At 44.3% G+C, this 24,636-nt stretch overlaps 1 protein-coding gene across 3 annotated transcripts in view; it reads right to left on the bottom strand.

Annotated features, from left to right (window-relative positions):
- LOC147625117 (mitogen-activated protein kinase kinase kinase YODA-like) overlaps positions 1 to 24,353 on the bottom strand; it is a 71,024-nt gene extending 46,671 nt beyond the window's left edge. Inside the window, exons 1-5 of one of the 3 annotated variants that reach the window (XM_086818385.1) lie at positions 24,125 to 24,263; positions 22,570 to 22,593; positions 21,634 to 22,270; positions 20,649 to 21,341; positions 20,474 to 20,561 (exon numbers count right to left, since the gene is read on the bottom strand). In XM_086818385.1, coding sequence (XP_086674511.1) covers positions 20,474 to 20,561; positions 20,649 to 21,341; positions 21,634 to 22,241 — 1,389 coding nt within the window. In that variant the 5' untranslated portion in view covers positions 22,242 to 22,270; positions 22,570 to 22,593; positions 24,125 to 24,263. Of the gene's footprint in view, positions 1 to 20,473; positions 20,562 to 20,648; positions 21,342 to 21,633; positions 22,594 to 24,124 lie in introns of all 3 variants that reach the window. The other 2 variants (XM_086818386.1, XM_086818387.1) reach the window with 2 other exon arrangements.
- Between the last annotated feature and the right edge of the window lie 283 nt (positions 24,354 to 24,636).

Below are 24,636 nucleotides of genomic sequence, written 5' to 3'. Positions count from 1 at the left end.
TGGTAAAAGAAACCCCTCGATCAAAAGCTTGATAACAATGATGATGATGATGATGACGAAGATGGTCTTCTCGCACTCTCCCACGAACTCGATGACAATGTTGATGAAGGTGAGGATAATCTAATGAATGAGGAGAAGGGAGAGGTTCATCCTTCTTTTATACTCAATGGGGGGGGGTCCTGCTTTTTGCAAAAAGCTACTATACTTTGCTTTTACCTTTTCACTATGCTTTCCTCTTTATTCTTTTAATAATAGAATGTTACTCAAATTTGGCCAAAGTTCTTGAATTATTACTTTTCTAGCTTCAGGGCCGTGCTTTTTGGCCCTAGAGCTGCTTTTAGCTTTTTGATCCGGCTCAATCTCCTCTTTCCAATGGTGCCCTTAGCTCGCGGTTAACTTAGTTTTACTTTTTGCTTTTTCTTGCTTTTTTGTCCAAAACTGGTGCCTTTTCCTGAGCCAACTTCATGATCCCTGTTCCCATGCTTTCATCAACTTGTCCATGTGTCTAGGCATGTGTTCCATCATGTGAAATAGAGCTAGGAGGGCCAAATAGTTACATTGCCTCCCTCTTATATCGCAGTTGTCCTCAGCTCTACAAGCTGCAAGTGTTCCAAGCACATCCATATGTTCCATGTATATTCATGTGTTCCAAGACATCAAGTACATCCATATGTTTCAAATATTACCCAGTACTAGCCCTATCGGGTGAGCTTGGTTCCCCATATTTGTGGTGTCATCTGCTCATCTAGCAACATCTCTATGCCTTATATTTGACCAATGTCTTTGTTCTTGATGGTACGTCTTCATGGCCTGTCACGTGTGTTAGATAAAATAAATGCATACTTACCTCCTACAAGAACTAGACAGAAGCTAGTCAACAAACAAGTATGCATCATTCACGTCTACTAGGTATTCCAGGTACTAGCCAAGTAGTCTGGAGCCCAGTGGACTATCACATGCCAGTAATCCAAGCATTGTCCACACATCAAAAACAACACACAAAGTCAAAGAAATTCAAACATACATTAGTATGCAGTGCACAAGTAATGATCCTCCTATTCATGGATTGTCCTGTCCGGTTTCATCGAAAATGATGCTGAGCTATCTGGCTCCCGATGGAAACTGTCAGACTATCGCTCAAGGCCATCTAGTCACTAGGACCGCCTAAGAGTTCATCAATAATCATCTAGGCCATCTGGTCGCATTGACCGCCCGACTATGAAATCCAATACAGTCATCTGGGCCATCTGGTCGCAATGACCGCTCGACTGCGAAGTCCAATATAGTCATCTAGGCCATCTGGTTGCAATGACCGCCCAACTGTGAAGTCCAAAACAGCCATCTAGTCGAATGACCGCCCGACTATGAAGTCCAAGATATCTGGCATCGGTGCCATCCAATGGGTCATCTGGCATCGTTGCCTCCCATATACAAATCTTGCTCCTTGGGCTATCGGGCATCATTGCCACCCAAACTAGAGCATGTCCAAGTAACCATTATATAAGCATAATAATGATCAATTCCAGTCCAATATACATACAGTGAAGAGGGCTAGAGGCACAATCCCTCCCTCTTGAATCTGTCTTGATCGCAAGACGTCCATATTTGTACTTCAAATACATATGGACTAACCACTTCCTCATAAGCTCATAGTATATTTGGATAGTTCTTTAAGTACTTCTCTGGCATCCATTTCGCATCCAATAGCTAATAATTCTCGTATTCCAAGAGGAACTTTCTGACCTCTATCTTTCCTCTTTTTCTCACACGATAAAACTCAATCTGTTCTGGCTCTTCCACCCCTGGTGGATCCTCAATACATGCTCCTCTGGTGGTGGATCCTTCAATACATGCTTCTCTGGGAGGGTAACCCTGTACATGGTTCCAATAAAATGTCATGGAAGGCATTATGTGTCCTCCAATGATCTGAAAGGTCCAATTGATAACATAAATGGTTGATCTTCTAGGTAACCTGAAAAGTCCATATACCATCATTCCATATCCTGTCTTTGGCTATCCAAGGATAAAATCCACAGCAATACTCTCCCATAAAACATTCAATGGGTGGAATATTCCTGCTAGCTTTTGTTGATCAAACTTTGATCTAACAAAGCATTCTCAAACGTATAGCTTAATGTCCTTTCTGCTAGGCCAATAGGAGTAGCTTCTCCCAAACTTGAGTTGTAGTCACTTGTGGTGTCACCATTTGGTCCCTTCACCAATCTTGACCAGTGTTATACACACCGAGCAGAACCAAGGTGTGAACGGGGATTTTTCCACAAAAGAAAGTTGAAGCATTAACTGGCATGGATTTGGCCTAAAAGATGGCCACACAGCATGAGTAGCATGGGATTTTATTCATCAAAGTGACTTACAATGTTTACAAGTTGGTGTGTTCACATATTATTATATGGGTCCGGCTCTTCCCCCCGCTTGTGACATTTGGCCTCAAAATCCTTTGTGTCACATAAGTGGGTTTGCATTGTAAAAAAACCCTTTTTAACGACATTAAAAGTCACCAAATCTTCATTCTACAATATGTTCCAAAACATCTTTGAAATCCTCCTTGGTAGCATAAGGATCTTTCATCAAAGTGAAATCCATATAGTAACCCATAGAAACCGCATAGCTCAGGGTTCTCCAAGATAATACATCTGCTACCTTGTTGTCTTTGACGTTCATAAGCCACAGCATGGCCTTCTTGGTTCAAGACTGCTCCAATGCAATCTCATCATGTTCAACCACAAAAAGGTCTAGAATAACCAACACCAATCCTTTGCTAGCATAAAGTCTTAATGCTTCAAAAGGGTTCTCTTTTAGCTTGGGTCCACAAAGATTCCACAGCTTTATTTGTCAAAACATGCAATGGGCTAAACACCATTGCAAACCATTCGTCGAACTTCTTGGCATGATGTCAATCTGATGATCTTCCGATCTCTCTGGCTTCTTTGCCTTCCTTTCCCTTACCTGTCTCCCGACGAGGAAGCTGCATCTGAGAGAGTAGGCCTAGGAGTAGCTTCCTTGTCTCCTCCATGGGAAATAGAACGGGTAGCTCTAGATCCTTGTGTAATGGTGACTCCTTTGGTATGAAGATAAGCTTTAGCAAATTCGACTCCTTTGGCTTCAGTGGCTCAATCCTTGATGAAATCTTCAAACATTTGAGCCCTTCCTTGGTCATGTTCCTTCTTGGTTCACCAAGCAAGGAATTCTTTATCTCTGAAAAATCGTATGATGAACTGCTAAAAGTCATGATACTCTTCTGATGACATGGCCGCGGTATCTTGAGCAATGAATATATGACCCTGGTTCCCATCTTGAAGTCTTGGATCGGCCTCACAGTTGTTCCCTTCATTAGGCCCTTGGTTTCTCTCTTCTCTCGACACAACTCTCTCACCCCAAGAAAAATTCTTCAAGATAAATCCTGGTCTGATACCAATGTAAGCCCAACGGGGCGTCCCGTGATAGACTCAACCACGTATCCAAGACATAAAGATATAGAGAGAGGAGGAGAGAGACAAGGGTTTAGTCATCTTTGCACAATACACCACACTAAGCAGGGAACAAGCCCCGTCCCCTTTCAGGAATTTATTCAAGAACAATCCACGGGCTTTTCCAAGCCAGTACCAATACAATCAATGAATACAATATCAAACAAATAGGTTGATGAAGAAATCTGGGTTGAAGTCGATGTCAAGGCACAAGATCTCTAATGCCGAGCACACCACAAGGATGACCCACAAGAGTCTCTCACCGGACCAATACCACATCCAATATCCAAATCCAAATCCAAGTACAGATCCAAGTCCAAAGCCAAATCCAAATCCAAGTCCAAGTCCAAGTCCAAATCCAAGCCCAAGTCCAAAGATCTCCAAGCTTGTAGGAATACTTAGTAGTTATCTGTAGTTGACAAGTGTTTGATGTCCAGCTAAAAGAATGGATACCCAATCCTGGAGTAGATACAACCTCTCGGCGAGTCAATTCCACAAATAACGGTAATCCCAAAGAGTGCTGCTGGCGATGTTGGGTGGCAAGGAGCAACACAAGGCGAGGGTGGCAACGGCAGCACATAGCGAGGGCAGAGCTAGGCAGCAGCGGCGAGGCTGAGCGGCGGCACAGAAATAGCTAGTGAGGGGTAGTAGAAGAAACCCCTCCATCAAAAGCTTCATAACAATAATAATGATGACGAAGATGGTCTTCTTGCATTCTCCCATGAACTCGATGATGATGTTGATGAAGGTGAGGATAATCTCCAAGCTTCAATGAATGAGGAGAAGGGAGAGGTTCATGCTTCTTTAATACCCAAGGGAGGGGGGTGGGGGATCCTGCTTTTTGCAAAAAGCTACCATGCTTTGCTTTCCTCTTTATTCTTTTAATAAAAGAATGTTACTCAACTTTTGCCAAAGTTCTTGAATTATTACTTTTCTAGCTTCAAGGTGTCACTAGCCTGGACATTTCCCAGTATGAAAGGGGTCTGGTGGACTCCAGGATGTCTGAATATTTGGAAAGTAAATGTAACACGCGGAAGCTCTGGGGGTCTTCTTTCAGCCCTAAACACCACTGAGAACATACTGATGCAAAAACGCAGATAGAAGGGAAGAGTAGAGAGAGAGAGAGAGAGAGAGAGAGAGAGAGAAATGCTGGAAATTCAGTGTATTATATGGTACAAAAAGGTACCCCTAATCTACAGCCATAGGCTGCCTTCTTGGAAAAGGTGAATGATTACAACGAGGAGCACCTATGCCTATTTATAGGCTTCTTGAACACTAGAAGAGCTGGCCGACTGGGCTCTTTTCTCCATAATTGCTCGTCGGCCACCATACACGCTGAAGCGCCTGAATTCTCTTCTTCTGGTACAGCCGCCTACCTTGTCATGCAGCCGACAGCACTTGTTTTGCAGCCGACAGCACCTTCTCCTCTTCATGTCCTTCTCCTAGTCCACTTCTGCACCTTGTGCTCCAAATCTGGTTCTTATACTCTTTTTCTGGCTGCCTCTTCTGGACCAACATCTGAGAATGTCCATGGCATTTTAAGCACATGACAAGTACAAGCTTTGGGAATGGGGGATTATCCTAGAATACAAAGGACCACACTCCTAAAATTTAGGAGATTTGCTATTTTTGGCCCAACTCCGATGGAAATTCTATTCGCGTCATTACATCTGGAATTGAGCAGATACCAAGAGTTGGCAAAGTGCCTATGACAGAATGTCTACTAGTTGGGATATTTTTAGAGGTAAAGATTATGGGAGAACCCATCTCTTAGATTGGGACATGTGGCAAGAAAGTGGATCAAAGTAAGACAAGTGGCCTCACACTTGTCAGAAAGTGGATCAAAGTGAGACAAGTGGCCTCACTCGTCACTCCAGCTATTGTGTGACTCTCCACTTGTCATTGTAGCCTTCTCTTGCCATTTTAGCTCATGGGAGCCCCAAATCTATAAATTGGAGCCCTCTCTCTTCATTAATGGAGGCTCTCTTGCTGCACACTAGCCTCTACCACCGTTACAAGCTGCCCTAATGATGGCTACTCTCTTTCTCTCTCTCTTAAAGGCTGCCCATGAAGAATACCGGCTGTTGGGGACTGTTTTGGAGGCTTCCATCGTGAAGAAATACTTAAGGCAAGGGTATTTAATCATTTTATTATGATTTCTAGCCATTGTACTTCTTGTACCAGCCCTTGTACTTTCTGTACCTGTTGTACTAGCCCTTGTACTAGCTGTACCAACCCTTGTACCTACTATACCAGCCACTGTATCGACTGTACTAGACATTGTACTTGCTGTACTAGCCACTATACTAGCTGTACCAACCATTGTACCTGCTGTAACAACTTTTGTACTTGCTGTACCAGCCATCGGCCGTACCAGCTACTATACTTGCTGTACCAAGCATTGTACTTGTTGTACCGGCTAAATGGAGAGTTGTACTTGCTCTACCAGCTCTATTGCATGAAGACCCGTGGTTTTTGGGGAAGAATCAATACCCACACGGAGGTATATGGATTATATTGTTGGCTCGGCATTTCTACAGCTTGTGTTCCGGCTTGGTAGCCTCGTGTTGGGCTGTGTTATGGCATTTGTATATGGATAATCCGGCATCTCCCATGGGGAGAGTAAAACCCTCAAAGCTTGTACATCATATTATTCTCCTTGGGTAATAAAATACTCCGAGGGGGGGGGGGGGGGTCGGCCCATTCCAGCCTCTATGCAGTGTCACATGTGCAAGCCCCATTTTCAGCATTTGTGGATGTTTTGTCCAGCTTTTATGTTTTATGCAAAGTGATGATGGATATGTGTTAAGGTTGTGGCTATGTTTAAATGTTTTAATATGCATTGATGGTATCAACAAGTGTGCCAAAGGCCCTAGTCCCCCAGGCACCCACTGCGAGTTACATTGGTATCAGAGCATAGGCTTTCTTGGAAGCGGAGGCTTCCTTCTATCAATAAGGAAGAGAAAAGATCTCAAGTGGGGGCCACACTTACCATCATTGCTATTAAGCATGGCCAGCCACTTCATAGCCTATGAAGCAAGAGCTTGGTCTAAGGATTTATGAATTCACAAAATTTATCTTGGAAGTATGGAGTTGGCTTTATGTGCACACGTTTAGCACTCTTTCCATATGGATATTGTGGATTATATTATCAAGCTTACAGGCAAGCTATATGGAGATATATCTCAGGATATCTTAAGGATATGGTGACGAGATATTTCTTTTGGCTTCATGACCAACCTGCCAAAGAAAAGCTAAGTATACTTTAAGTTTGCAAAGTTGGTGCTTTGGCTATTTACTATGAAATGCTTTTGATGTTCACTAACCCTTGTGTATCCATGCAAGGAGAAAGGTGTTATTGTTTGCCTTGAGATGGTTTCAAGGAAACACTGTTTATGGCTCCGGGGCTCCCTTTATTGGGATGGATTATATCTATGGAGATTTCTTTCTTGGACGAGATTTATATAGATATTGGGCTTCGCAAGCAATTTCTATGGACAAGTCTGTCCGAGTTTATAAGAAGAAATCTTTGGATATCTCATGGATATGATGCTTTTATGGATAAAGTCCACCTCTACTCCAAGGTGTGGTTAGCACGGAGTATCTGGTAAGAGTTATAGTATACAAGGATTATGGTATACATGTCTAGATTCTTGGACTTCTTTTCTAGGGATTTGGATCCATCCTCAAGTTTATGGATTAAGTTTATGACTCCCTTTTACTGAGATGGATTATTCTTTTTGATTCCCTTTATTTGGGATGCATTGGACGTATGAAACTCATTGTTCATATACCATGTGTAGTGTTCTCTTGTCCTACGTGCTCTCTTGAAGATTGTTTCTACCATATCTGGGTGGAACAATAGAGAGCAGATGGAAGGGAACATGGGCACTTGAGAGGGTAGTGTCGAGCACAACATACCGTGTGTAGTGTTCTCTTGTCCTATGTGCTCTCTTGAAGATTGTTTCTACCATATCTGGGTGGAACAATAGAGAGCAGATGGAAATGAACATGGGCACTTGAGAAGGTAGTGTGAGTTGGTGGCCGAAATGCCTACAAACTATTGGTGGCCGAAATGCCTATAAACTATGTGTAGCAGAAATGCTTATGGAACACCAGGCTATCTATGCCTACGAGTGGTTGTTTTATCTTGTTACTTGAGCCCACCTCTCATCCAAGGTGTGTGGTCAGAGTACCAACCTGGAGTACAAGTGATAAAGTGGACATGACACCTGGTTGGCACGGGACTTATGTCTATGCCAAGGGTCATGTGGACCGATGCCTTGTTGGCAGGAGACTTATTTTGTCTCGCCCATTTACTTGGGACATGGATTATGATATCTGGACTTATGAGACTGTTTTGTCTCGCCCATTTATTTGGGACATGGATTTATTTATTTTTATGCCATATTAGAATCACTATCTCCCCATCCAGAGGCCAAGAGGTTCATTGTTCATCTCACCATGCATGTGGATTCATGTTGGGATTGTGAGAAGGTAATTCAATGAACACTCCACCGTACACGTGAATTCGTGTTGCGATTGTGGCGTGAGTGTTTCATTGTTTTCACACCATGCTTGTTGATCAGAGTTGGGATTGTATGGGAGAACATGGGAACTATTGGAATTGGGAGAAAGGATTGCCAGAACTATGGAGAACCAGCTTTTCTGTCACCATGGTTTGTGCTCTTGAATGGCACCAGTTTGTATGAATAGCACATGTTTCTGTGCAAGGCACTAGTTTCTTGTGCATGGCACTTATTTAAGTGTCTTAGCACCTGGTTGGTGATTTTCATTGACATGTGATTATCTCATTGATATTGGTGATTGAGACACAATTGGCTCTTATGCCTGTGTCTAGCATATCTTCCACGGAATTCTCGCCCATTTATTTTGGGACATGATTATAATATTGCTATCATGGAGACTTATTTAGTCTCACCCATTTCTTTGGGACATGGATTCTTCAGTTATATTGGATTTTTGAGACTATCTCGTCTCGTGCCCACTCGATGGGACATGATTATATCTTGAATATATGGCTTGAAGCTTAAAGTTGCGGACAACTTTTAAGAAGCTGGGGAGGATGTCACTAGCCTGGACATTTAACACAGCCCCTCTGCTGCCCCCCGCCTGCCTTTCTTCAGCCCCCGCCAGCCCCTTTTCCTGCCCCCGCCTCCCCATTTGCTGCCCCCGCCTGCCCATCTGCAATCCCCGCCTGCCCCTCTACTACCCCCACCTTCCCCATTGCCCTTGCTACCCCAGCTCTTCCCACCCTTCAGCTCCCGCCTCTACCCCCTTACTCTGCACCCGCCTCTTTTTCAGCCGCAATTTTATCTGGATTCAAGTCAGCCGCCCACTTTTCTTGATTGGTTTTATGGCTTCTTCTGCCGCAGCCAATCTCTCGTCACCCCCACTGGCCGGGAGAATCATCAATTTTTCACAAGACGAGCTCACCTCTCTTCAGCACGACATTGACCTTGAGGTCCAGACCACCCTTGTTGCGAGAGTTTATGGTTCCCACCCCTCTCGTTCGCAAGCCCATGAATGGCTTCTAGCAGCTCTCCCTTCAGAGCTGATTGTGCACTTTTAGGATACTCGTTTGCTTGGTCGAGGCTTCTTCCAAGTGGACTTTCATTCTTCAGAAGCTAAGTCTCAGGCTTTGGCTGGCAGCCCCTTCCCTCTTGGTCCTAGGAAGATTTTCTTCTTTCAGTACCAGGTGGGCTTTGATCCAGTGGTGGAGGATCAGTGCCTTACCCCGGTCTCACACACGGTTCCCTGCTCTTCCTCGGTCCTATTGGAAGCTTTTAGCTTCCATAGGGGCATCCTTTGGCCAGGTTCTAGAGGTACCACTCCTTCCGAGCTCTCCCGCCTCAGCTTCCGCGGCCGTTACCGCCACTCTTGATGGTGTACCAAGGGCCCTTCTGCTTGTTCCTGATCCATTGATTACTGATGATCATGTTATGCTTCAGAGACCTGACGGATCTCATTTCCGCCAGAGGATGAAGATTGCAGGCAGACCTGACCAGTGTCGGATTTGTCGTCGGACAGGGTCACATTGCTAGAGATTGTCCCAGATCGAGGGGCCATGTTAGGAGGCGGCGTGGTCCTGCCCATCAGAGGCCTTCTGCAGATGCTGAGACTCCAGCTGCTCCTTTGCCACAGTAGACCACACAGTGTTGGGTTGTGGTTAGGGATGGCAGGCACCCTCGGACCCCCGTACCTGCCCCTTCACCCACACCCCTTGTGGAGCACCCTAACCCCTATGCAGCTCTTGCCTCACAGGATGTTGATCCTTCTTTGGAGGATGAGGCCTTGCAGGCACATGATCTCGATCCCTCACAGGAGAATGCTGCATTACAGTTACAGGATGATTGTACCCTTGAGGATGATGTTGTGCATTCGCATTGTCATGGTATCTCTCCAGTTCTGAGGACTAGCCCTGGCCTTTCCCCGGAGTGGGAGAGAGAGGTAAGGTTCACATCGTCAGATTTTCCCTCCCTTACCTATGTGAGACGTACTTCCGCCTCTAAAGGGGGTCCTTCGTCGACCACGAGATCTGGTCGTTCCTACTCTGAGTCCTTGTGAGGATTGTCTCTTGGAACATTCAGGGTCTTGGGGTTTTTTTTCCACGTCGGCGGAAACAAATTGTAAAAACCCAGCTTCATTGTGCAGTCACAAGTGGACCTATAGATGTATTGCTCTTGCAAGAGCATAAACTGGATGCTAGTCAGTGTGGGAGATCAGGCAAGCTTCTCTTGGGACACACCTTTTGGTCACCGGCTGTTGGTACCAAGGGTGGTGTTTGTATCTCTGTTTCAGCTTTGATCTTGCCTTGCATCATTGGACATGGTGTCATTTTGCCTGCGAGAGCACAGTGGATCCTTCTTATGCAGGGTACTACATGCATTGGTATTCTCAACCTCTATGCTCCTAACCATAGAGGTGAGAGGATTGCCTTTTGGAAATCTCTCACTACATTGATGCCTCTTGCCGACCATTGGATTATTGGTGGGGATTTTAACATGGTTGAGATGCCAACGGATAAAAGAGGTAGCCATGAGGGCTTGGTGCATCCTCTTGAAAGAGCGTCTTGGGAGAGGTTTATACTCTCCATTCATGGTAGAGATTGTTGGCATGAGGATGACATTTTGAGGAGTCCATTCACTCTTCTTTATTCATGGTCTAACAAGAGAAGAGATGCACGATGTATCTATGCACGGTTAGACAGATTTTATGTGGATGATTGGGTGATTGACAGAGGTGGACATACTTTTATTGCTACAGGCACCTCCAAATCGGATCATTGCCCTGTGGTTTTATGTATTAGAGATCTAAATTGCCATGGATCAACACCCCATGTACGCATCGCTGATCGTTTGTTTTCAGATGCAGAGCTATCGCGTCGTATGCTTGATATTTGGAGATCTCATGATTTCTTACAGGCCACACAAAGCCTGGCCTCTGCTCTCTATGATATTAGTGACTTCTATCACATGTGCCCTGTCTAAGAGGCAAGAGGCCTTGGACTTAGAAAGGGCTATTAGACGTAGATTGGCTGCCTTGCAGAAAGAGCACGAGAAACATCCTCATGCGCAATGGGTTGTAGATTCTTTATGTACTGTTAGGGCAGAACTTCATCACTCTCTTGAGCAACGCACGGAGTACCGTTTCCATGCCCAGGAATCCTTTTGGACACACATGGGTGGCAGATGTAACAAATATTTCTTTGCTTCTCACGGCCCATCTCATGCCAGAGATAGTGTCAGGCAGTTGCAGGATTCACATGGCACTCTTCACTCAGATCCTCTTATGGTTAGACAGATTGCCATGATTTATATCGCCAGCTTCTTAGTGTTGAGCCGCATTTTGATTTGAGACACAAGGCACAAAGGAAGGTTTGGAATGCATTGCCACATTTGATCACTGAGGAGATGTATGCCACTCTAGATGCCCCTTTTTCTATGTAGGAGTTCAGTCATGCTCTTCATGCCTTACCTCATGGTAAGTGTCCAGGGGAGGATGGCCTCTCCCCTGTTTTTTTCATTACTTTTTGGGATGAGATCGGGGCTGAGATCACATCGGCTTTGCAGGAGATGTGGGACACAGGTTCTATGCCTTCTTCTCTCACTAAGGGGCTTATTTATCTTATTCCTAAGAGCGGGGATAAGACATTGATTGGCCAGTGGAGACCTATCACCTTACTTAGTCGCCTATAAGATTCTTGCTTCCGGATGTACACCCAGGGTCAGGAGAGACAGGATGCCCAACACACATTATTTGTTCACAGAGGCTGATATTAGGGCACCATCTTCCCCTCTTATTACAGCCATTCTCAGAGCATGAAGAAGCATCAGATATTTTTTGCGACAAAGGCTTCCTAGGTCTTTGGACGAGGCTGACCGACAACCTATTATGTGGAACGAGTTCATTAGGGATGAGGCTGGTCGGCCACTTGGTGCATCTCGTTATATGAAGTGGATGGGAGAGATGTGCATACACAGTTCTTGCTTGGAAGACCTTTAAGAGCCTTCAAGAGGATCGGAGAGCTGTATCCATTCAGCATCTTAGGGGCTCTCGCATTCGTATTGATCAGATTGATGCAGCTATTCCGCATAAGTGGCTTTCTGGGACCTTTCACGGAGACTATCATCTGAGTTGGCTGGGAATTTTTTCGAGGATAGGCATACCTGTCTAGGTCATTGCTCTCCCGGGCCAGGAGGATAGAGATTGCCTCTTTTACTCTATCATGCCTGGTGGGAGATTGAGGAGATGTAGAATGGAGGAGATCATCCCAGATATTAGACTTGGTCCAGTGAGGATTGTTGGTCGCTCGGGGAAGCACTGGTTCATTAACCCTTCTCCTCAGATAGTGACTCATGGCTCTTGGTGTTTGTGGTTATATGGTGGTAATCCTATCAGATATCTTCAGTGGGATCCAGGTGAGTGGGAGTGGATTGATGCCTTCGATCCTTTGAAAAGCCTTCCTTTTTTCAGTATCACTGTCCGGAATGCCAGGCTTCTCCTCACTCGACAAATGCATAGGATCCCTACTCTCAGGCCTCATTGGGAGAGCTATGATATTTCTCCAGTGATACAGCGCAGATATTGGCATAGACTTTGGCACTCATACAGAAGGAGGCAGATCTCTCATTTCTTTTGGTTATTCCTACATGGTGGTCTCCCCACCAATCAATGGAGATCAATTTTCAGTGTAGCACCTTCCTGTCCTAGGTGTGCGGCAGATTCTGAGACCGTACAACATTGTTTATGGAGATGCACCACGGCACAACAGATTTGGGGTTCTGTAGCCCAACTTATGGGCAGATTGAATGGCCGAGCCATGCATGTGACTTGGGGGGCAGTTGCTTGGCTCTCCCAGTCCGGTCCGCAACTTTTTTACGAGGGCAGTGATACAGATTCTGCTATTTTCATTCGTAGAGGTATTGCCCAACATAGTTTATTGAAGGATGTTCCTCACTCTGATTATACACCCCCTAGACAGAGGATTGACACCAGTTGGGAGATTATTGCCAGTATTACAGCATGGCAGATCTGGAGAGCTAGATGCACGGAGGCTATTGAGAGTGTCCAGATTTTTGAGTCTTAGTGCATTAGTACTATATGGGGTGATATCATCCATACTCTTATGGCTACTTGGGCTCGCATTCAAGGGCCCTCTCGTTCTGCGCAGGCGAAGCATGTGATATATATGCGGGAATGGGACCATGGCATCTTCTTTTCCTTTAGTACCACAGGTCTTACATGGCATCATGATGCTCCTCAGTAGTTGAAATCACCTTACATATTGGGGTGATTCTATTCTTTTCCAGCTTATAGCTGTGATTGTTGTATGTTTTTCTCATACTTAATAGAAGCCTCTTTCTGGGGGGGGGAAAAAAAAAACAGGTTGCGAAGTGCAGACCGTCTAGATCGAGGGGGGAATACATGTCCATTGCTTTCAAAGCCTTTATGACAGAAAAGGACATAAAGCATCAATACACGATGCCATATTCTTCTCAGCAAAATGGTGTTGCTGAGAGAAAGAACAGGTCACTGATGGAAATGGCTAGATGCATGGTTAAAGGCAAAGGCTTACCTTACAAATTCTGGATGGAGGCAATCGTGTGCTACACATGTGTTAAATAGATGTCCTACCAAAGCATTAAAAACCATAACACCATATGAGGCCTAGCATGAAAGGAAACCTAAAGTTGATCACTTTAGAGTTTTTGGATGTATAGATTATGCACATGTACCTCAGCAATTTCGAGGTAAGCGTGATGACAAAGCAACTAAGTGCATATTTGTGGGTTACAACAATGGCAGTAAAGAGTCAAGACTACCATTTCTTTAATCCTTCCACACAAAGAATTTTGGACAATAGAGATATGTTTGCTGAAAATTCAGACCAGCCATTGGCTGAATTTTTTGGACAGCCACTTCAGGCCCACTTAACATGTTTGAAGGACTTCTCCCATTGGGAATTGATGGCACAACAGATCAGCCATCAACTTTGACTAATGGACAGCATTTGGGTGCTCAAAACCAACCCATAAATGATCTCATTACACCCTCAAAATGTAGAGGAAGCAGTGGAGCAAGAGCGGACAGCAACAGAAGAGGCTAGAGTTGTGCCTCGTTAGCTGCTCCGTACATTACAGGGGAGCAAGCTTTCAGCTCCACTTGGTAGCAGGACACAGGCTGGTTCACGTAATGCGAGAGAACATGCAAATGTTGCTTGCATGAGTACACTTTGTGATGCAGATGAGCCAGATTCATTTGAAGAGGCTCATGAGGATGAGCATTGGGTAAAAGCAATGCAAAATGACATGATTCTATCCATAAAAACAACACATGAGATTTGGTAGACTTGTCTACATGCAAAAAGCCCATTGGCACAAAGCGGGTATACAAGTTGAAAAGAAAGTCTAATGGTACCATTGACAAGTACAAGGCCAGGCTAGTGGCCAAAGGATATGCCCAAAAAAAGAGCATTAATTATGATGAGACTTTCGCACCTACTTCTCATTTGGCCACAGTTAGATGTGTTGTTGCATTGGCTGCCCATCATGGATGGAAAGTGCATTAGTTGGACATAACATCAACTTTTCTCAATGGGGATTTGCAAGAAGAAGTTTATGTAATTCAACCCATTGGTTTTGTGATGCATGGTAATGAAAACAAAGTATGCAAGCTTCGAAAAGCACTTTATGGTCTCAAGCAAGCTCCTCGAGCTTGGTATGAGAAGATACATACTTATTTGATCACGCAGGGTTTTCACAATAGTCCAACAGAGAGCACCCTCTATGTGAAAGAGGATCATGGCACTTTGATTATGCTCATTCTTTATGTGGATGACATGTTGCTAACTGGGAATGATATGGAGAAAATTTCAGCATTCAAATCTGAATTGCAAATGTCATTTGACATGACAGATTTGGGATTGTTGCATTGTCATTTGGGCATACAATTTGTGCAAACAAATGTTGGGATTTATGTACAACAAACAAAATACATTCAAAAGCTGTTGCACAAAATTGGGTTTCAAGATTGTAAGTCCATCTCTACTCCGACGGAGCCAAGGCTAAAATTGAGCATGTATGATGTTGGAGAACCTTTGATATGAGTGTTTACAGCCAAGCAGTGGGCTGCCTCATATACTTATGCAACACACACCCGGATATTCAGTTTGGGGTTTCCCAGTGTAGCAAATTTATGCGCAGCCCAGGTACAAAGCATTGGCAAGCAATGAAGCCGACCTTCCGCTATCTTCAGGGCTCCCTCGTTCTTGCTTTGGTATATACCAGGGGGGCAGCTTGCAATTACATGTGTACAGTGATTCAAACTGGATTGGTGACTACGATACACAACAATCCACTAGTGGGAATTGTTTCTTTTTGGGGCATTCATGCATATCATGGTTGAGCAAAAAGCAACCCACTGTTGTGACATCTAGTTGCAAAGATTTAGGCTTACTCTCATACAGAGAGTAATCTGATGCCGAACTTGTACAGGTTCACATTGCCACTACAGGGGGGGATTTATTGGCATATATGCTATGAGTAGTGCCACATGTGAACATAGGCTAACCAAGGGCACTTTTCTCCCTTTGGTTTTTTCCCCTTGGATATCTGGTGTGAAAGGACACCACCACTTTTATTGTATTTTGATATTATGGAGTTGACTCTCCAACTCCACTCATTCCAATGCAATCTATTGTGTAAGCATCAATCACTATCCTTTGTGTACTTGCTTGCTTCTGCAGCTGCTGATTCTATGTGTGTGTAAGTATCCTAATCTGTGTCTTGGGCCAACAACCAAGTGATTGCACCAACATGAAACCTACAACATTTGGATTAGACAACCAAAGTTCAAACCTTCAAACCTTCAAAGCATTCATAACAAAGATGTAAATCCTAAGAAGTCATATCTTTAAAAAAGGTTAATATTTGAACCTATCATGTTGTGCGTCATTCCATCCAAACATTCCCTCGTTGTTATGATAGTTTGCAAGTTGATCCTTCACCTTGCGCCTTTCTTCTGGAGTACCAACCAGCCTATACAAAGTGGCATTCCAACCACATATCACTTCACTATCTACTTGTTGTTGCCTCCCCTTCTGTTGAAACTCAAGATTAAGCACAAAAGCTGCTATATGTAGTGGAGAATAATATTGATTCCACCTACTCACTCCAAAATCCTCTACCTCTCGTAATCTGTCCAATCTGTATCACGCACGGATGTTCTCAATCTACAGGATTGAGGGCTTTTGATAAGGCTTAATAAGCCTTATATTAAGGCTTTGATTAAGCTTAGGTCTAAGGCTTAAACCTATCACATGCAGAAGCTCTGGGAGCCTTCTTTCAGCCATCAACACCATCTTGTAACAACCTAATGCAAAATGCAAGCAAGAGAGGTGGAGAGAAGAGAGAGAGAGAGAGAGAGAGAGAGAGAGAGCTGAGTTTCACTATATTCATATAGTACAAAAAGGTGTACAAGTCTTGGCCAGCCTTTGGCTGCCATCAAAAGGTGGTAAACACCTAATCTAAAGCCCAAGTCTAGTGACTCAGCCCATGGAGGACTGAATGAACTAACCAATGAGTAAGAAATGCCTTATGTAGGGCTTGGGAGTCCCTATGGACAGGCGAACCTGTTGTCAGCCAGTAGGTCCTAGACAAATAATTGTCCAATTTGCTGCAACCAACAGAAGAGTCCTTTCATGCGCTGGCCGACAGCTACCTGGTTCTCTCCACAAGCCTCCCGTGCCCATACAAGCAACACAAGCTCCTGAGTATAGTCCAAAACTAGTTCTTTATCTGTTGCCCTTCAAGGATCAGCTCTGGGATCAGCATGTACATGTGCATGCACATAACATCCCCATGTGCTAAACTTGATGAAGGGATTCCAACTTCTGTTCTTGGATGACTATCATCATCCCTTTGTCTCTTCGTGGATTCCCAAACCTCTCATCCTTCCCTTCCTAGCAACCTTTTCACTGAAAACCCTACTCGGTCTCCAAATCCACTCCAAATCTCATGAAGATCTATGCATTTGTTCCATCCTGTCCCCTAGCCCTTCATGCCCTGCCCCTAAACACTTTCTATGGTCTTATGTTCTTGAGTACTGAGTCTGGCACTCTCACTCCACCCCTTGGAGGATCATCCTCCCTTGGAACCCTTGCCTGAAAGTCTTTCCTGGTATGCCCCAAGTGACACCCGACTCACAGGAGTGCCATTCCGCTTGGGTCTTGTGGAACACCACCAACCAACCTCCTGGGAACTTCTTCCATGTCTTGTGTTACTCTCCTTGGATTGTGCACCTTCATCTGGGACTAAATCAGTGTTTCGCCTTGCTGAGCCTAATGCTCTGATAACGAAGTCACATGCAGCAGCCCTAACACCATCCTGGAACAACCTAATGCAAAACGCAAGCAAGAGAGCTGGAGAGAAGAGAGAGAGCTCAATTCCAATTATTCATATAGTACAAAAACGTGTACAAGTCTTGGCCAGCCTTTTGGCTGCCATCAAAAGGTGGTAAACACCTAATCTAAGCTTGAGGACTAAATGAACTAACCAATGAGCAAGCAATGCCTTATATAGTCCTTGGGAGTCCCTATGGACTAGCCGACCTGTCGGCCAGGTCCTAGACAAAATAATTGTCCCATTTGCTGCAGCCGAGTGCTTTTGCGGACAGCCACCTAGTTCTCTCCACAAGCCTCCCCTGCCCATAGAAGCAGCACAAGCTCCTGAGTCTAGTCCAAAACTGGTTCTTTATCTATTGCCCTTCAAGGATCAGCCCTCGGATTAGCATGTACATGTGCATGCACATGACAAAGCCTTAAGGCCACACGTCGCGTGGCAGCAACAAGTCATGGCAACCCATCAGCACGAGCAGTGGCCAAGAAGAATTGGACATTAATGATAGTACTCTGACACACAGAAGCTTCCTACATACGCAAAGGTTGGGTGCATAGAAGCTTAGTCGACCAGCAGGTTTACAAGCGAACAATAAGCACCGCATGTGGGAGACGGGCAGCGGTGACGATGGCGGGCAATTGTGGCAAGCAGCAGCAGCGTTTGCGGGCAGTAGTCTAACACGCAAGAGTGGATTCAGAAATATGTGCCAACAAGGGTGGTTTTCCAGCGACGAGTCATCAGGAAGTGAAAGGTCCATCATAGGAGCATGTCACCGAGGTCTAGTAGTGTGTCACCGAGAAGTGAAGTGTCAACCACAACAGCACATGAGTGAACTCCAAGTATTAGCCGAGAATGTTGGAAGCGAGCTGCAATGGATGGCAGAACCCGAATGATACCACAGTAGGATTCATTAGGGTTAGGGTTAGCATAGCTATGGAGGCTCAAAGATGGGAGCCATGGTTACTGTGTTGGAGCAGTCAGTGAGATAGAGAGAAGAGAAACACAAGGATAGAGAGAGAAAGAGTACCCAATAAATTGATGTGACAGATGATTGTATTAGTTGATTTTTCAATGAAGTACATGTACCTTTTATGAGTACAAAAATTCTCTTCTTGGCCTCATTGCTTATGTCATCACACATCCAAATATTATTGTGACCGGTGGTTCAGATACACGTACACACAAGTGGATACAACACTAGACAAGACAAACATGGGTACACACATATGGTGGGACACATACAAACACAAGGTGGACACGCACGTACGAGACTCCGAAATACCCAACAGACTCTTTGAGTGATCAGTCTTGACTCTTGACTCTTGAGTCTTATCTCTTTTCATGATTATGGCAACTATGCAATGATTTATATTTTTGGAATTTCTAAGTCTCATTGTCTCATGAAACTTGCAACTTACAATGGTCTTTTAAAGTTTGAACATTGCACATGTTGCCTCTCTATTTAGACTCCCCAAAATATTTACCCCCCCCCCTTTCAGCGGGCCCTTGCTGACATGGCATTTCCCCCATTTCCACCCCATTGAAAATGTTGTTTCCATTTCCATTTCCCACTTCTGTTTCCCCATTTCTCGTACCTATGCTACATGATCAATTCTCTATCCAATGTTTTGTGGAAGTTGAGAACTTTTAAACTATGCAGGACTTCATGGTCTTGGATCTCTCGCTTATACAAGAAGTTATGGATTATATGACTCCTCTTACAGTTGAGAACAACTGCTTCGAAGAGAGGAGTGATGTCGTCGTTTTTTAGATTTACAGGATTTTTCAATATTTTATGGAATTATGAGGATTTATGGGCTTTTAAACAAGCTTTGCAAAAGGGAGGTTATCTAGATATGGGTTCTAGGCACCGAGGACATCCTTCTGGGCACACACGAACAAGATTCCGGCTTTAGATTACACGGGTTTATTATTTTGATGGTTGGGATGACCATTCACATCATTAAGTGTGGGCATCCCTTTTTACTATTTTGATGGTTATAAGTCTTCTACTTTGTAATAAAAGGGGGAAAAGCAAGTTATTAATTATTATTTTTAAAGCAAAGGCCTACTTTTCCTCCGAAAAGCAAACCCTTTAGTATTTATAGATTACAAGTGTTGCTCTAGGGCATAGATCTTCATCATCAACTTCAATCTCGCCATCTCCATCACCAACCACCTCACCGAGCATGCTTTTGTGGAGATTGGTGCAAATTTGTGCTGTTTTAGCCCGTTCTAGGCTGGTTCAGCCTACTTTGCTTTCAGGCCACTTATACTTCTAACAGCATTTCTGCATCTGCCTGTACCTACTATACCGCTATTCGTACAGTCCATACCATTCTGTACATCTCTGTGCGAAATCCGTGCAGCCCTGGACTGTTGTTGTACACCCTGTTTCTGCCGGTACCAGCTAATTTGCTGATTTTACCTTTGGATTGCTCATATTAAGATGTGAGATGCACCTGCAAGATTTTCAATCGTATTCTTACTCAGGAATTTGGGATATTCATGGAGTATTTTGATTTATCGATTCAGCTGTGTTGTGTGTTATGTTGAAGGCCTCTGAGAGAAGAATCAGTACTCACACAGGTATTGGATCTACATTAGATTTGGAGTTTTGGGCGAGGCCCGAATGTTGTTGGAACATTGTTTCTGTATTCTCGATAATCTGGCATGTCCCATGTGTGGGAGTTGAAGAGGCACTTGTAACACATAAATACTCCTTGGTAATATGACATAAATTCCAAAGGCCGCACGGAGGGGCCGCAGGGGGGGGGGGGGGGGGGGGGGGGGGGCAGTCCATCCTGGTGCCAGTGTGCTGTACAGTATTTGATATTTAAGTGTCTGTGGTTTTAAGTGGATTTTAAGTGTTTAATCGCATTAATAGTCATGTGTGAGCCCTACATCTCCCTTGGGCATTTATTCTCTAATTGGCAACCTTACCCACTAAGTTAAGCCCTCTAGACTCCCTATTTATGCACTCCTCCCCGAGGGACTCCGTCAATACAGACATGTAACACCTCTCTCATCTTCGGCAAGCATGGTGGGGAATCCGCTGTAACCTACCTGAGCAAGTTGTTTGGCACATTCCTTCGACCTTGGATCATCTGGAACAATTTCAACTTCCTTAATTGCACACATCTGTCCAGTTTCACTGAAAAATAAAATATGGTTAGAAAGAGCATCTCGTAGCACCTTGAAAAAACTTCACCACAACTGAGTAAACCAATGGAGCTCCTACCTGTGATGTCCCCTGTAAACTTTTCCAAACGATCCACTTCCCACCAATTCACCCTTTAACCATTTTCCAGCAGATAGAACTGCATCAGTTCCACCTGGACTCCACAACCATCTTGCTGGTGCCAGTGGTGAATCGACTCTGCTAGAATCCTCCAACCCGTTTGCCGAAGGAACACCTGAGTGAGGAGACATGAGGACTGGATTCTGAGGTGGAGGCAAAGGCAGCGGATGTGCATTTTGCCAATTATCATGCCATGCAGGCGAATAGTCATGGACCATTCCACTCACCAACGAATGTTGTGGGGATATTGCTCTGCTCATCATCTGTGGGCTTGAAAGAGGATGCCTCTTCGGGCTGTGCAAGGGGCTCTTCCGGGGGCTTTGGTAAGGAGATCGATCTTGACACATCATCCTTTCCTGCAGCCACACAGGATCACCTGCTGTTGAAATGTTGCTGCATAGGTTTTTCTCAGAAGCAGGACTAGCTCTGCCAACATCTTGCTCAAGGCCTCTACTTCGAAGTGGAATGGGCCTTGCCGCATCTAATGCCCGTGGACCAAGCTCTTTAAATCCTTCTCTTTTCCCAGTTCTGACAGGAATTTTCCGTGACGGAGGAATGGGAAGGGGGCTTCCGGGCCTCACTGCTTCAGTTCTCCCTTGAACAAGGCAGTGAATAGAAACTGTCATCACGTTGCTGAATGCACACATGTGAATGCTTTAATTAAAGAGATCAATTCTAAAGCTCTTCAAGATGTCCACACATCCCACAAATGGACACATACACACAGGCACACACAAAAGCACAAAATCACACTTTCTAGATAGAAAAAACTGGCATAGATCAATCTTCCACAACTTGGACAAAGACTTCAAAGAGATCCAAATGTCAACTAGCATACATGCTATAAGCTGCATGCTATAATTTTTCCTTGTGTTAACCTGTGTTATTTCCCAAAAAAGGAAAGGTTGTACGATGATTTGCTTACTCTAAGTCATTAGCTTTAGGTTGTCTTGACGTGTTCACTTTTTTCCTTGCTTGTTCTGTATTAGCTCCCGAACCTGACCCAGCCCAAACTGCCCCTACATCTTCCACCTCTGTACTTTTCGGTGCTGAGCTAGTACTTGAACCTGTGCTATACTCAGGTGACGCTCCAGCTCTGTCACCATTTTCTCCAAATACATGTGATTGTGAAGGCTGCAGACAGTGGGGAGGGCCATGTGCATACAGAAACCAGCTGTTCGATGCATTCTCAGGGCTGCTTTCATACCAGGAGTGAGGAAGGGGCACAAATTTGTCAATGTCACTGGGAGAAACGGGCTCTGACAAAGATGGTGGCAGGGGCTTAAGGTGTACGTTATTATCAGAGGCTCCACTGAAGCTAGACGGGGATTTTCTGGGTACATCTACAAACTTGTCAAGCTCTTTCAAGTGCCAGCGAAGGTTCCGGGAACGTTCCAGGCGTGGAGTCTGCGGGCTTGATATGTCATCATGCTTGACATGGTTCAACTGTTCCTGTAAAGCTTCCTTAACATCTTCCTTGCTTCCCTTTATCTTCCCATCTTTCAAGGGTAGCTTGGGTAACCAGGATAACATCGGGAGTCAAATATACATGCATGCATCCAATTGTGAGGGCATGCATAGGTGGGACCCCAAAAACACAGCACGTAACCAAAAATATGTGCTCCTTTAGAGCAAAAAATAACTCCTCTCTACACTTCCTGTGTATATATTCCACCTTATCACAGAATGGCCTAACAAATGCAGCCCTTTGTGCTCTGTCTGTCTCTTTTGCCGTATCGTGTAAAAGTGTTGGGTTTTGAAGTGTGACTGTTTTCTGGATCTGAGGAGTTAAATAGAGCGTGAAGTTCTTTGTGAAACAATGTCCTTGGTGAAACAGTTCTTCATTGATCAAAAAATTTGATGGATGGCAGATCAGGTTTGAGTCCTGCATCCAGATCAGAAAAGCCCAAAAAAAAAAAGGCAAGATGAGCATAGAGATGCATAGAAATTTTTTCTTCATTTGTGGATTTATTTTTTTCAACTAGCCTTAGGACCACGATCCCTCCCATAGTTATCGTTTCTTCACCACCTGTAGGCGCTTTTTTAGCCCCCAAAAAAAGGCAAGATGAGCATAGAGACGCATAGAAATTCTGTTTTTCTTCTTTTTCTTTTCCAACTAGCCTAAGGACCAAGACCCTCCCGTAGTTATCATTTCATCACCGCCCGTAGGTAGGGGGCTTTTTTATCTGCCCATAGATGATGCTGTTGAAGAAGCACCTTGCGGGGTTTTGAACCAAGGACCGTAGTTATCATTTCATCACCGCCCGTAGGTAGGGGGGCTTTTTTATCTGCCCATAGATGATGCTGTTGAGGAAGCACCTTGCAGGGTTTTGAACCAAGGACCTCCTCTACCAGAACAAGCACCTTTATCACTTGAGCTATCACCTCATTTGTGAATCTTACTGAAGGCAATGTCTTCAAAATTCCTTTTTGGGTTTTTCCCTTACAAGCCAAAGGCTGACTTTTATTGAATTACAAGGCAAAACCTTGCTAGGGACTTTTACGTGAATAAATTTTATTGGTAAACATGTTTTAAGCAAACTTCAGCTGCAAACGATTGTGGATTACTACAACTGTCACACAAGTCCGTGTGCGCACGCACGCACGCACACATATATCAATAATCACACACACACACATATCAATAATCAAATTATCAGAAAACAAAAATTTGTCAAATCAGCAGTAAATAAAGCTGCAAATGGTTGTGGATTTCTCTCTCTCTCCTCCAGTGGAGTCACCCTGGACAGAGCCATTGCCATCTGTAGAGCGAGATGCCCACGACCACGAGGATCGCGTCCACGACTCCCTCACCATCGACAGATTCGAGCCATCATTGCCCGCCACCGGAGGAGTTTACTGGCGACGATTCAGCGGTTCAGCTTTCAGCTCTTAGCTCTCTTAGGATGTTACTATTTTCATTCTTTCTTTCAGATTTGTTATGATGAGACATCATCAGTTGTACCTTGTTTTGGTCTCATGGGCCATTTCGGCCTTTAGGAGACGTTAATATATCTTTTTTTCTTTCTTTCTTTCTTTCTCTCTCTCTCTCTCTCTCTCTCACACACACACACACAGACCAACTACCAATTTTGAGGCAAGCCCAACAACAGAACACAAACAATCCACAATGGGCAAAGCTCGGGATCCCTCCCTCCCCCCACACCCCCCCCCCAAAAAAATAATAATAATAAATAATAATCAAAAACATAAACAGAAACTGCTGGATTTTTCCCTGTTTGTACTCTCTCTCTCTCTCTCTCTCTCTCTCTCTCTCTCTCTCTCTCTCTCACACACACACACAGACCAATTACCAATTTTGAGGCAAGCCCAATAACAGAACACAAACAATCCACAATGGGCAAAGCTCGGGATCCCCCAATAAATAAACAAATAAGTATTCAAGTTTGTAGTACCCAGAGAAAAGAGTGATTGCGGGCGGCCTCCTCCTCCTCCTCTTTTTCTGATTCTTCTTTGTCTTCTGTTTCTGCTTCAATTGGAAGCCCAGAATTCATTCCTTTGTTTTCTCGCCGGCAAAATAGCCCACTAAAAATCAGAAATCTGCTCTCTTTCTATTTAACCTCTACTTGGTGAGGGAGATTTTGTCATTATTATTATTGAGTACGACCAAATTGGCCCAGCTCTAGTGACTTCAACGTTAGGCCGCTAACAAATGTTACATACTCGAGCCTTTGGACCCTACAAATAATTCCTTGGACTATTGGAAAATCCGTGGTAATTTTGAAAATTTCTCTAAATTTCACACACAAACATATATATTTTAAAGCTCAGCCTAGTTTATGGCCTCTAAATCAAAGGTTAGGATTAGCTTTCAAATTTCAGCCCTACCCCCACGGTGACTCCCACAGTCGAGCATGTAGGGTGAAAGGGCTGGTAAGCTTGCGAGCAGTACCGAATCATTTTCGCG

Source organism: Cibotium barometz, chromosome 24 (genome assembly GCF_041138505.1).
Source record: "Cibotium barometz isolate CiBa-2024 chromosome 24, ASM4113850v1, whole genome shotgun sequence".
NCBI classification, from domain to species: domain Eukaryota; kingdom Viridiplantae; phylum Streptophyta; class Polypodiopsida; order Cyatheales; family Cibotiaceae; genus Cibotium; species Cibotium barometz.
The sequence above is the reverse complement of the archived record's forward strand: the minus strand, read 5'-3'. Positions and strand labels throughout refer to the sequence as shown.